This window comes from Rhinopithecus roxellana, chromosome 16 (assembly GCF_007565055.1).
Source record: "Rhinopithecus roxellana isolate Shanxi Qingling chromosome 16, ASM756505v1, whole genome shotgun sequence".
NCBI lineage: Eukaryota > Metazoa > Chordata > Mammalia > Primates > Cercopithecidae > Rhinopithecus > Rhinopithecus roxellana.
Window position 1 is genome coordinate 89,540,523 of NC_044564.1, and position 12,571 is coordinate 89,553,093.

Sequence of the window (12,571 nt, forward strand, 5' to 3'; positions counted from 1 at the left end):
ATTCTATGTAACATTCTTTAAATCTTTAGCTAAATACATCATGATAATGAAACAGAAACGAAACAGATCAGTACCTATAAGACAGGAAACTAAGATGTGCATCATTCACTCCTCAGATCCCTCTTTAGTCCCCACAGTCATCCTCCCCCACAACCCCACAGTCCGCCCTCACTCTGCCCTCAGATCCACCACCAGAGACCCCCAGTCCGTCCTCACTCTGCCTGCAGATCCACCACCAGAGACCCCCAGTCAGTCCTCACTCCGCCTGCAGATCCAACACCAGAGACCCCTCAGTGCCCTCTCACTCCTCCCTCAGATCCACCATAAGAGATCGCTCGGACTTCCATTATTCCATCCATTGACCGTCCGTCCCCATCACTGACCGGAGGGCTCACGACAGACATCAGATTCTTCTTGCTCAGTCCACAGATGCTGCCATCCCTCTGTTCACCTGCCCCTCACCCACGTTCTCTCAGGACAGTGGTCATTTGCTTCGGGCGGTGACTATAGTCGCAAGAACCAGAACAGGATCCACTTCCTTTTTCTCAATGCCTCCCAGGCCCAGAGGTACTTCTTACAGCGCTGCCTGGGTGTGCGCATGCTCAGCAGTCTTCGTGGCCGAAGGTTGCCAGTAGTCAACATGGCGCTTTGCCAAACACGCTCCCGTTTCAGTGGCTTAGGCTGGGCGCCAGTATGGCGGCGCCCATGTAGACATTCTGACCTGTGTGCGGCCATGTTGAGGTGATGTAGAGACTGAGGGGCTGAGGGGTGTCCAGAGGGAAGGAAGCAAGCAGAGGTGTGTCCCATCATACTATGCCAGGACACAATCAAAGCCTGTCACCTCAGGTTACAGTCTTTCTCCAGTGCTTCTGTGGACACAACAACACTGTTAACCAACAGGAACTAATCAGCATTTATGTAATACCCGCAAACGCAGAGGAATACACATTTTTTTTTTCATGTCCATGGGACACTTAGCAAGATATGAGGTAACCTGGGCCATAAAACAAATCTCAGCAAATTTAAAACAACTGAAATCATACAGAGTTTGTTCTCTGAACACCGTAGAATTAAACTAGAAATCCGTAACAGGAGGATAAAAGGAAAATCTCCAAACACGTGAAAACACATGCTAAACAATCCATTGTTCAAAGAGAAAGTCTCAGATTTTTAAAATACATTGAAATGAATGAAAGTGAAACACAACATATCAAAATTTGTGGGATGTGGCCAAATCAGTGGTGAGAGAGAAATTTATACCACTAAGGGCTTACATCAGAAAAGAAAAAAATTTTGAAGTAATAACCAAGCTTCCCACATACTAGAAAAAGAAGAGCAAAATAAACCAAAAGCAAGTGAAAAAAAGTAAATAATAAGAATAAGAAGATAACTCAATAAAATGTAAAAAGAAAAATAGAGAAAAACCAATTAAACAAAAGCTGGTTCTATAAATGTCAATAAAATTGACAAGCCTACAGAGGAGACACAAAACATCAATATCAAGAACGAAACAGGAGATACCACTGTAGACCATGACAAAATCAAAAGAACAAAGAGAATACTACAAACAACTCTACAAACATAAATTTTACAATATAGATGAAATGCATTAATTCTTGAAAAAGCACAAATTCTCTCTTACAACATGAAATACTTATGTTGAATAGCCCTAGAATTGAAGTCATCATTTGAAACATTTGAAAAAGAAATCGTCAGGTCTGGATAGCTAGATCAGAGAATTCTAACAAACATTTAAAGGTTAACACGAATTATATCCAGTCTCTTCCAGAATGAAGGATAGAAAGAAGCCAATAGAAAGATATTCCAACTCATGAGGCCAGTGTTACTCTGATATCAGAGCTAAAGACAGAAGAAGAATGAAATCAGTATTCTTCATGAATCTAGATGGAAAACATTCTCAACCAAGTAATAGCAAAAATAATTCAACAATATATAAAAATAACTGCAAACCACAAACAAGTGATATTTATTCCAGGAATAAAAAGCTGTCTTGGTATTCAAAAATCAATTCATGTAACGCGCCACATTAGCAAGCTAAATATAAGCATATTACGTGATTATATCAATGCAGGAAAAGCATTTGAAAAAAATGCAACACCCATTTATAATGAAAAAACAAACTTTTAGGAATTAGGAACAGAGGTAAACTTTCTAACTTTTAAGTTAGAAAAAAATCTACAGCTAACATCAAACTAAAAGATGAAAGAGACTGAATGCTTTCCCCTTCAGTTTGGGAAGAAGGAAAATAGGTCTGTGCTCATCATTTTTATTCTACGTAGCTCTGGAAGACCCAGCCAACTCACAAAAATTCTCTCCATAACCAGACTCTAGCCATGCTCCTTCGAACTCTCTTGTCAACTAAACCCTGGCTTTTGGGCTTTTGTGTTGTCTATGCATTGCCCAATATTAGTAAGAATCCTAGCAACTTAGTCAGAATCCTCCATCTTCATATCTGATCGCCATTGATATCTAATTTTTTTCTTATTGTCTACCATCCCCAGGTGATATGTGATCACTCTGGCATGGTTTCAGCAAGAATCCTGTGAGGTCAGTTTAGCCAGATTCCCTCCTATTAGTAATTTTCCATACACTACCAACCCTCCACCCTACTCTGTGGCTGTAAAATCTCTACTTTCCCCTATATTCAGAGGGAAACCTGAATATATGGAAACTGGAGATTACTGCAAGACCCTATTGCAGTAATCTCTATATCTATTGCAATAATCCCTCTTAATAAAGTCTGTCTTACTATTTTTTAACAAGTGTCACAGTTTTTTCTATAATACAGCTCAACAAAACAAGTCCAAAATAGAAGAATAAAATGGGAGGAATTATTCTACCCAATTTTTTAACTTTTTACGTAGTTACAGAAATCAAGACAGTGTGGTATTAGCAGGGAGATAGACAGTTCAATAAAACAGAATTGAGAACTCAGAAATAGATCCATACAAGTACAACCAACCGACTTTTGAAAAAGGTGCTATATCAATTCAATAGTAGAGTGGTTCTGGAGCAGTTGGATATCATAGACAAAACAACGAACCTCAATCTAACCTCATGTCTTTATTAAAAAAAAGGATCGGCCGGGCACGGTGGCTCACACCTGTAATCCCAGCACTTTGGGAGGCCGAGGAGGGTGGATCACGAGGTCAGATCGAGACCATCCTGGCCAACACGGTGAAACCCTGTCTCTACTAAAAACACAAAAAAATTAGCCGGGCGTGGTGGCTGGAGCCTGTGTTCCCAGCTACTCGGGAGAATGGCGTGAACCCTGGAGGCAGAGCTTGTAGTGAGCCGAGATGGCACCACTGCACTCCAGCCAGGGCGACAGAGTGAGACTCCATCTCAAAAAAAAAAAAAAAAAAAAAAAAAAAAAAAAAAAAAAAAGGATCATAGATCTCAATGTAAAAATATGAAATTTAATGAGAAATTCTTCAGGACGTAGGACTTGATGAATAATTATTAGACATGACACCAAAAAAAAAAAAAAAAACCACACACACACACAATCAAAGAATTTATTATTTGGATGTTATCAAAATTTAAAACTTTTGCCCTGCATAAGAGCCTGTTAATAAAAAGACAAGGTAAAAACTGGGAGAAAACTGCAAATCACACTTGATAAACCATATCTGACAAGGAGCTCATATCTAGAATATTCTTGAAGTTTTCCAAAGTCAACAACAACAACAAGAAAAAACAATCCAATTAGAAAATGGGCTAAAGGCATGAACAGGTATTTCCCACCAGCAATGCACAAGTGTTCCAATTTCTCCACATCCTCATTAACACTTGTGGCTTTTTTTTTGGATAATATACATTATAATGGATATGAAATGGTATCTTATTGTGGTTTTGAATTAAATTTCCCTAACCATTAGGGACGTGGAGCATCTTGTGCATTTATGTATGTTCTTTGAAGAAACACCTATTCAAATCTTTTGCCCATTTTTGAATCATCTTGTTTGTATCTTTTGTTGTCAAGTTTTGGCAGTTCTTTATATAGTCTCGGTATTAATCTTGTATCAGTATGTATGATCTGCAAATATTTTCTTGCAATCCATGAGTTGCCTTTTCAATCTATTGATAGTGTCCTTTGATGCACAAAATATTATTATTTTGATGAAATCTGTTATTCTTTTATTGCCTGTGCTTTTGGTGTCTTTGATCCAAGAAATCATTGCTAAACCCAAATCACAAAACTTTTCTTTTATTCTTTCTTCTAAGACCTTTAGAGTTTTAAGTCTTAGGTTTAGGCCTTTGATTCAGTGTGAGTTAGTTTATGTATACAGTATAAATAAGGGCCCAATATCACTCTTTACATGTGGATACACTGTACCCACCTTTCCCAACACCATTTGTTGAAAAGATTGACCTTTCACATGGTCTTGGCACCCTGGGTGAAAATCATTTGAATGTATGTACAAGGATTTATTTGTGGGCTCTTTGTTCTATTTTTTGATTTATATGTCTGATATCTGTCTTCCTTTTTTTTTGAGACATAGTCTCACTCTGTCACCCAGGCTGGAATGCAGTGGCACGATCTTGGCTCACTGCAACCTCCACTTCCTGGGTTCAAGTGGTTCTTCTGCCTCAGCCTCCCAAGTGGCTGAGACTAGAGGCACGTGTCACCATGCCCAGCTAATTTTTATATTTTTAGTAGAGACGGGGTTTCACCATGTTGACCAGGCTGGTCTCAAACTCCCGACCTCAAGTGATTTGCCTGCCTTGGCCTCCCAAAGTGCTGGCATTACATATATATCTGTCTTTATGCCACACTGTGTACTATGCTGTTTTGATTGCCATAACCTTAAAGTAAGTTTTGAAATCGGGAAGCATGAGTCCAACTTTATTTTTCTTATTCCAGATTGTTCAGGCTACTTGGACTTCTTATAAATGTTAGGATACATTTTTCGATTTCTGCAAAAAACATCTTTAGAATTTAAATAGGGATTGCATTGAACCTGCAAATTGCTTTGGAAAGTATTGCCACTTAACAATATTAAATGTTGTAATCTGGCGGGGCGCAGTGGCTCACGCCTGTAATCCCAGCACTTTGGGAGGCCGAGGCTGGCGGATCACGAGGTCAGGAGATCGAGACCATCCTGGCCAACACGGTGAAACCCTGTCTCTACTAAAAACACAAAAAAATTAGCCGGACGTGGTGGCGGGCGCCTGTAGTCCCAGCTACTCGGGAGACTGAGGCAGGAGAATGGCTTGAACCCAGGAGGTGGAGCTTGCAGTGAGCCGAGACGATGTCACTACAATCCAGCCTGGGCGACAGAGCGAGACTCCGTCTCAAAAAAAAAAAAAAAGAGAGTGAGATAGAAATAATTTTTTAAAACTTACTTTTCAAAATTTACAAAACTACATAGGTGTAAAAGAAATTTACATTTTGTCCCTGGATTGATATGACAAAACATTGTGTGGGAAAGCTAGAGTTGAGGACGAACGAGATTCTGAGAATAAAAATCCCTGGTCCATAGCCAAAATTTCAGGGTCAACTTCAGATTTTCAAGGTCCATAAAATAGGTAACCTGAAGCCACTGTCTCCAATAGACAAAAGGAACCAGGTAATATATGTGTTCCAGGGAGAAAACATAGAAAATTGGCTGAGTTCTATCACTGACAAAACTTAGTGGGAAGGAGGGATCTGGAAGGTGGGAGGGTGGAGGGATCCCCGGCTTGGAGGGTGGGGAAGGGCTGTGCTTCAGCCTCCCCTCCCGCTGCCCCTCCCCCCTCGCTGCCCCTCCCCCTCCCGCTGCCCCTCCCCAACAAAGGAGCCCTTTGTGATGTGAAGGCCCCAGCTCTGTGATGCAGGCCTGGGCCCCAGTCCCTAGTCTCCACGGGGATGCCCAGAGCTCAGTTGCTTGAAAGCAACGCGCCTATTCACATGGAGAATCTTCCCTTTCCTCTAAAATTACTTAGTGCCTCGTCGCTAAACGCCCCCAGCTCCACACCATGGTTGTTGGATATCTTCCTCACCTTGGTGTTCGCCCTGGGGTTCTTCTTCCTATTACGCCCCTACTTCTCTTACCTCCGTTGTGACGACCCACCTTCACCATCGCCGAGGAAGAGAAAGGTAAGGAGCCCTCAGTCCGGACCCACAGAGCTTGATTCTTTATTTTTATTATTAGTTCCACTTTTCCAAATCCAGTGGAGAGACTTCTGCCATGGGAAGTCTCAGGAGAGACCAGAACATCATCTTTCCAGAGAGAGGCAGGACAGCCAGGGTTGGTAGGGGTAGATCGTGTACTGTGATTTCCATCCCAAGCTCTCAGTCCGTCTGTGGGGGAGCGCAGGAGGCGTCAAGACAAAATCAAACATGTGGGCTCAGCGCCAGGACCGGTCATGAGACGGAGGAGGTCTCTGTCCGACGCCAGACCCTGAGCCCTGGCTCATCAGCTCCTGGGGCAGGTGGCTCGGGGCCCAGTCTCCTCCGTATGGGGTGATCTGGGGGCAGTGCTGAGCCCCCGAGGGCTTCCCACCGGGGCCTGGCGTCTCCTCTGGTCTCCTGGGAAGCAGAATCCTACCTGACAGCTCAGCGGTGCCTGCGGGCCTGAGCCTGGGTGTTCCTCGAGCAGAGGAACAGGGACTGACGGCCTCATATTGAAAATCCCTCTTTGTGTGTGTGTGTGTGTGTGTGTGTGTGTGTGTGTTTGAGACTTAGTCTTGCTCTGCCGCACAGGCTGCAGTGAAATGGAGCGATATCGGCTCACTGCAACCTCTGCTTCCCAAGTTCAAGCTATTCTCCTGTCTTAGCCTCCTGAGTAGCTGGGATTACAGGCACCCACCACCACGCCGGGCTAATTTTTGTATTTTTAGTAGAGACGGGGTTTCACCATGGCCAGGCTCGTCTCAAACTCCTGACCTCAGGTGATCCACCCACCTCAGCCTCCCAAAGTGCTGGGATTACAGGCGTGAGCCACCGCGCCCGGCCCCCTCTTCTTGTTTTTCTAAGAAGAAAAGCAGTTTGTCATCCATTTAAACATGATGGGAGGAAGCACACAGACCTCCCTGAGCGAGACAGAGCCATGCGGTTCGTGAGTGCAGCGTGCGGCGGCTGGGCTGGGGCGGAGACTGAGAGCCGGTCCTAGCTCCTCTCCCTTTCTTGTCTCCCAGTGTCATCTTGTCTTCCCACGTCATCTTGTCTCCCAGTGTCCAGTAGGGCGGAGAGGGAGGCCCAGAGGCAGGATGAAAAACCACAGTCTGAGAGGTAAGGCTCTGCCAGGGAACACCCGAGTTAATTTGATCCCGTCTGTCCCGGAGGGAACTGACTCTGAAGAAGTCAGTTGAAGAAGCCTGAGGTGGGGGCTCATAGGAAGGAAATCAGAACCCCGGGTCCTTCTCAGATTCCCTGCTGGAATGAAGCCTTGGTGGGCCAGGGACTGGGCCTTACCCAGCAGGGGGCAGCGTGTGTGTAGTGGGGAGAACAATGCCTGCCTGGATGGGAGGGGGGTGAGGGGGCCTCCTGGCCCCTGGGAACAGCTGTTCAGCTCTGCTAAGGCTGATTCCTCTTTGAGACCACCCCACTCCTTTCTCCCCACAGGGCAGTTGTGAGGACTGTGGGGGTGGGAGGGTCCATGTGTGGAAGCCCTTTGTGAATGACAAAGCCCTGCCCGCCATGCCTTGCTATTACCCTAGGGGCCATGTGGCTCTGGACACAGATGCGCGGGTTCCAATTCCCCATGGTCTTCCCTAAAGAAACATGCACTGATCCTCCTGTGAGATCCCAGGCCCCTCCTGCACTGCCCTCACCCGGTCTCCTGATTTCCAGCTTGTAGAGCTTGCCGGAGAGACCTGGAGGAGATTTGGAACCTGTTTTCACAACTGCAGAGGTGAGGCACTTCCCATTCCCTTCATCCTTCCTACCAGGGCTGGGATGCGACCCCAGGGCCATAGGCAGGCCTGGAGCTGACCTGGGATGGGGAGACCAGGGGGACAGAGGATGGGAGTAAAACCCTGGGGCAAGGGGTAGCAGGAGAATTGGGCAGTCAGGATGTGGGGTGGTGGAGGGGCGGTGACCCGAGCTCCCACTCTGCCCCTGGCCCTACCTGCTCCTGGCTGCAGCTTGTGCCTCCTGTCTCCTGCAGCCTCCTGGGGCCACATCCTGACAAAGGTGACTTTGGTCAGCTCTCCGGTCCAGACCCCCCAGGTGAGGTTGGCAAAAGAGCACCTGATGGAGCCTCCGGGTCCTCCCATGAGCCTGTGGAAGATGCTGCTCCCGTGCTTTCCCCGTTAGCTTCCCCGGATCCTCGAACCAAGCATCCTCAGCATCTGGCCTCCGCCCCATCACCAGGCCCAATGACCACCTCAGTCTCCTCCCTAAGTGCCTCCCAGGCACCAGAACCTTCCCTTCCCCTAGAACGCCCCTCACCTGAGCCACCTGCACTTTTCCCTCACCCACCACACACCCCTGATCGTCCGTCTCCTCCGAAAGTTTTCCCTGCTCCTCCTCTGCGGGACTCCACTCTGATAATTCCATCTCACTGTGACTCAGTGGCACTTCCACTGGGCACCGTCCCTCAAAGCTTGTCGCCACGTAAGGATTTGGCAGCTTCTGTCCCAGCCATCTCAGGCCTTGGCGGCTCAAACAGTCAAGTTTCTGCCTTCTCCTGGTGGCAGGAGACTACCAGAACCTGGCGTGTCTTCAACTCGTCAGTCCAGCAAGATCATCTTTCCCACCACCCACCAGAGACCTGTCAGATGGAAGCTGGTAGCCCAGTTTTACTCAACTCTGATGGCCAGAATGTCATGGGTATACAAGTCACAGAAAGAGCCAAGGTCAACATTTTGGAGGAAAAAGAAAACAATGGATCCTTTCCAAAACAAATGAGCCCAGAAAAGCACTTGAATTCTTTGGGGAATTTGGTTAAATCACTGGATGCTGAGCAGGACCCCACAACTCCAAAACCCTTCTGGAACATGGGCGAGAACTCCAAACAGCTGCCCAGTCCTCAGAAGCTCTCAGATCCTAGGATCTTGCAGGAAAGTTTTCAGAAGAATTATAGCCAGCTTTTCTGGGGCCTCCCCTCTCTGCACAGCGAATCCCTGGTGGCTAATGCCTGGGTCACTGAAAGGTCTTACACTTTACAGTCTCCTCCTTTCTTGTTCAATGGGATTTCCAATGTCTGCCCAATTCAAAGGGAGACTACAATGTCCCCACTGCTTTTCCAGACCCAGCCCCTGTCCCATCTGGGGCCCGAGTCCCAACCCTTTATTTCATCCACGCCCCAATTCCGGCCCATACCTATGGCTCAGGCCCATCTTCAGTCCTCTTTCCCAGTCCTATCTCCTGCTTTTCCATCCCCGATTAATAACTCTGGAGTAGCTTGCCCTGCATCGCAGAATAAACTGCAAGCTCTCTGCCTACCTGAAACTCAGCACCCTGAATGGCCTTTGTTGAGGAAACAACTAGAAGGTGGGTTGGCTTTACCCTCTAGGGTCCAAAAATCTCAGGCTGTGTTTAGTGTCTCCACTCCTAACCTTCCCCAGGAAAGCTTGCCATCCATTCTGCCTGAGAACTTTCCAATCAGTCCTGAAGTCCGGAGACAACTGGAGCAACACATTCAAAAGTGGTTCATTCAACACCAGGGCAACCTGGGAAGGATCCAAGAGTCTCTGGATCTGATGCAGCTTCGGGACGAATCGTCAGGGACAAGTCAGGCCAAGGGCAAACCCAGGCCCTGGCAGTCCTCCACGTCCACAGGCGAAAGCAGCAAGGAGGCACAGAAGGTGAAGTTCCAGCTGGAGGGGGACCCGTGCCCACATCTGGGGCAAATTCTGGGGCAGACCCCGCAAAATCTATCCAGGGGCATGGAAAGCTTCCCAGGGAAGGTTCTGGGGGCGACCTCTGAGGAGTCGGAAAGGGACTTGAGGAAGCCCTTGAGGAGTGACTCGGGAAGTGATTTATTAAGACGCATAGAGAGGAATCGTATAGAAAACGTCCTGAAAGCCCACGTGCGCAGGAAGTTGGGCCAGATGAACGAGGGCTTCATCCCTGTGAGAGTGCGTCGATCCTGGCTTGCTGTCAACCAGCTTTTCCCGTGTCCAACACCCACGTGAAAACCAGCAATCTAGCACCCCTGAAAAGTGGGAAAGCCTATGTGAACACAGCCCAGGTGCTTCCCTTCCTCGAGCCGTGTACTCAGCAGGTGCTGGGAGCCCATATTGGGAGGTTATGGGCCAAACACAGGTGGGGTCTACCCCTCAGGGTCCTCAAACCCATTTAGTGCTTTAAACTGGAAAAGGTTTCGTCCTAGTCCCTTACACAGCTTGCCGGTCCCTCCTCAGCCATCTGTGAATCTGGGGCTGGCTCAAAAGTTGAGGTGGCCACGTTCCTTAGAGAGCCACCAATGGCAAGTCTGAGAAAGCAGGTGCTGATCAAAGCATCGGACGTGCCAGAGAGTCTTCTGGCCTCTTCCCCTGCATGTAAGCAGTTCCAGAGGCCCCGCCAGGGATCCCATCTTGGAATGATCATGGGCCCTTGAAGCCTCCTCCAGCTGCACAGGAGGGCAGGTGGCCACCTAAGCCCCTCACATACAGCCTCACAGGCAGCACCCAGCAGAGCAGGAGCTTAGGAGCCCAGTCTTCAAGGGCTGTAGAGACCAGGGAGGCAGTGCCACAACCCAGAGTCCCCTCAAGAACCCGTATGCTGGCAAACCTCCAAGCCACAAGGGAGGATGTGTGTGGTTTCGAGGCTCCAGGGACCAGCAAAAGTTCTCTACTCCCTAAAATGTCTGTCTCCCAAGATCCAAGACAGCTGTGTCTTATGGAGGAGGTTATTAGTGAATTTGAGCCTGGAATGGCCAAGAAGTCAGAGACCCAGCCTCAAGTTTGTGCCGCTGTTGTGCTCCTTCCAGATAGGCAAGCGTCTGTTCTGCCCCTGGCTGCAGAGAATTTGGCTCCTCAAGTGCCCCAGGGCCATCTCCAGAGCATGCCTGCTGGGAACATGCAGGCTTCCCAGGAGCTACGTGACCTCATGGCAGCCAGAAGGAGCAACCTGGGGCACAGGGAGCCCAAGAACCCAAACTGTCAAGTCTCATGCAAGAGACAAAGCCCGATATTTCCCCCTACTCACAAGAGTGAGAACTCTAGGAAGCCCAACTTAGAAAGACATGAAGAAAGGCTTGAAGAATTGAAGACTCCTCAACTTACCCCGGTCAGAAAAACAGAAGACACTCATCAGGATGAAGGTGTCCAGCCATTGCCATCAAAGAAACAGCCTCCTTCAATAAGCCACTTTGGAGAAAACATCAAGCAATTTTTTCAGCGGATTTTCTCGAAGAAAAAAAGCAAGCCAGCACCAGTCACTGCTGAGAACCAAAAAAACAGGAAAAAACAGGTCCTGTGTGTACAGCAGCAGTGCTGAAGCTCAGGGGCTCATGACAGCAGTCGTATAGATGCTGGAGGAGAAAATGTCACTTTGCCATGCACACTAGGCCTCGAAGGTAAATCAGCACAAACAGGAGTTTCAAGCTCCAGTCTGTGGGTTCCCCTGCAACCACAGGCACCCCTTCTCATTCTACTCAGAACACAGCAGAATGCTGAGCTATGCCGCCAGCAGTCAACAAGCCACTCTCAAGAGCCAGAGTTGTCCCAACAGAGAGAGGCAAATCAGAGATCAACAGCCCCTGAAAAGTGTCCGGTGCAACAATGAGCCATGGGGCCTGCGACATCCCCAGCTCTTGCTCCCCAAGAAAGCTGTATCCCCAGTCAGTCCCCCTCAGCACTGGCCGAAGACACCCGGTGCCTCCAGCTACCATCACCACTGTCCCAGGCACTGTCTTCTTCGGGGAGGTATCTAATTTGGTCAGTCACAAGTTCTTTTTTAGCCTTCCTTAGAGAAAAACAAGTCCCCAAGAAGAAATTCACTCTATGTAGAGAACAAATATTTTCTCTCATGTTAGTACATGCAGAACATTTAATATTCCACAATATATATGGTTTTTTATTCACGGGAGGGTGATGGCTTTGATTTGTGCCGCGCTTGGTGTGGGCTTGGTTTCTAGAAGCAACAGGACATGGACGGGTGCTGACAGTGGTGCTGCAAGCCCACCTTCATCCTGAGTTCCTTCACTGAACCTTACGTTTCCATAACACTGTCTTTACACAAACAACAAAAAATTCTAAAAACAAGATGAGAAAAACCTATGAAGAGCCCACTCTGAAATACGGTTCAACCCATCTTTCCACTACTTACTGTCTACCTCAAAGTTTATGCAGCTCTAGGGAGAAGGTTTGCAGAGATGTCACAGGGCTGAACATCGCCATGCAGGCTCCAGGAAGTGCCAGAGCCCAGTAGCTTCCTGTGTCACAAAACAGTGGAAGTTTGGGTGGGAGAGTGCTGGGCCCTGAGTTCAGAAGTGGGAGAAGTCTTGCCCCTGGGTATCCTGGTGGAGAATAGATAATGCCTGCCCCTGGGAAGCTCCTTCTCTCCCTGACAAAGGCTGGGATGGAGATGGGCCCTCTTAGCTCAGCCAACGTGCGAAGTGCAGAGTCCCCATCCCACTGCCTCTCCCTTTCTCGCACTCTGGATGGCGGTGGGGAC

General features: G+C 47.8%; 2 protein-coding genes across 2 annotated transcripts in view; one reads left to right on the top strand and one right to left on the bottom strand.

Annotated features, from left to right (window-relative positions):
- The window catches only part of ZNF484 (zinc finger protein 484), a 128,377-nt gene extending 127,785 nt beyond the window's left edge, over positions 1-592 (bottom strand). The window contains exon 1 of the mRNA XM_030919977.1: positions 384-592. The gene's annotated coding sequence lies outside the window, so the exon portion shown is untranslated. The remainder of the gene's footprint in view (positions 1-383) is intronic.
- A 5,307-nt stretch (positions 593-5,899) lies between these two features.
- Positions 5,900-11,828, top strand: LOC115893963 (spermatogenesis-associated protein 31A1-like). The gene is given in 7 exon segments (XM_030919956.1): positions 5,900-6,103; positions 7,180-7,237; positions 7,799-7,859; positions 8,115-10,057; positions 10,060-10,467; positions 10,470-11,347; positions 11,349-11,828. Coding segments are annotated over 7 exon segments (4,017 nt in total). The 5' UTR covers positions 5,900-5,914.
- The last annotated feature ends 743 nt before the right edge of the window (positions 11,829-12,571 follow it).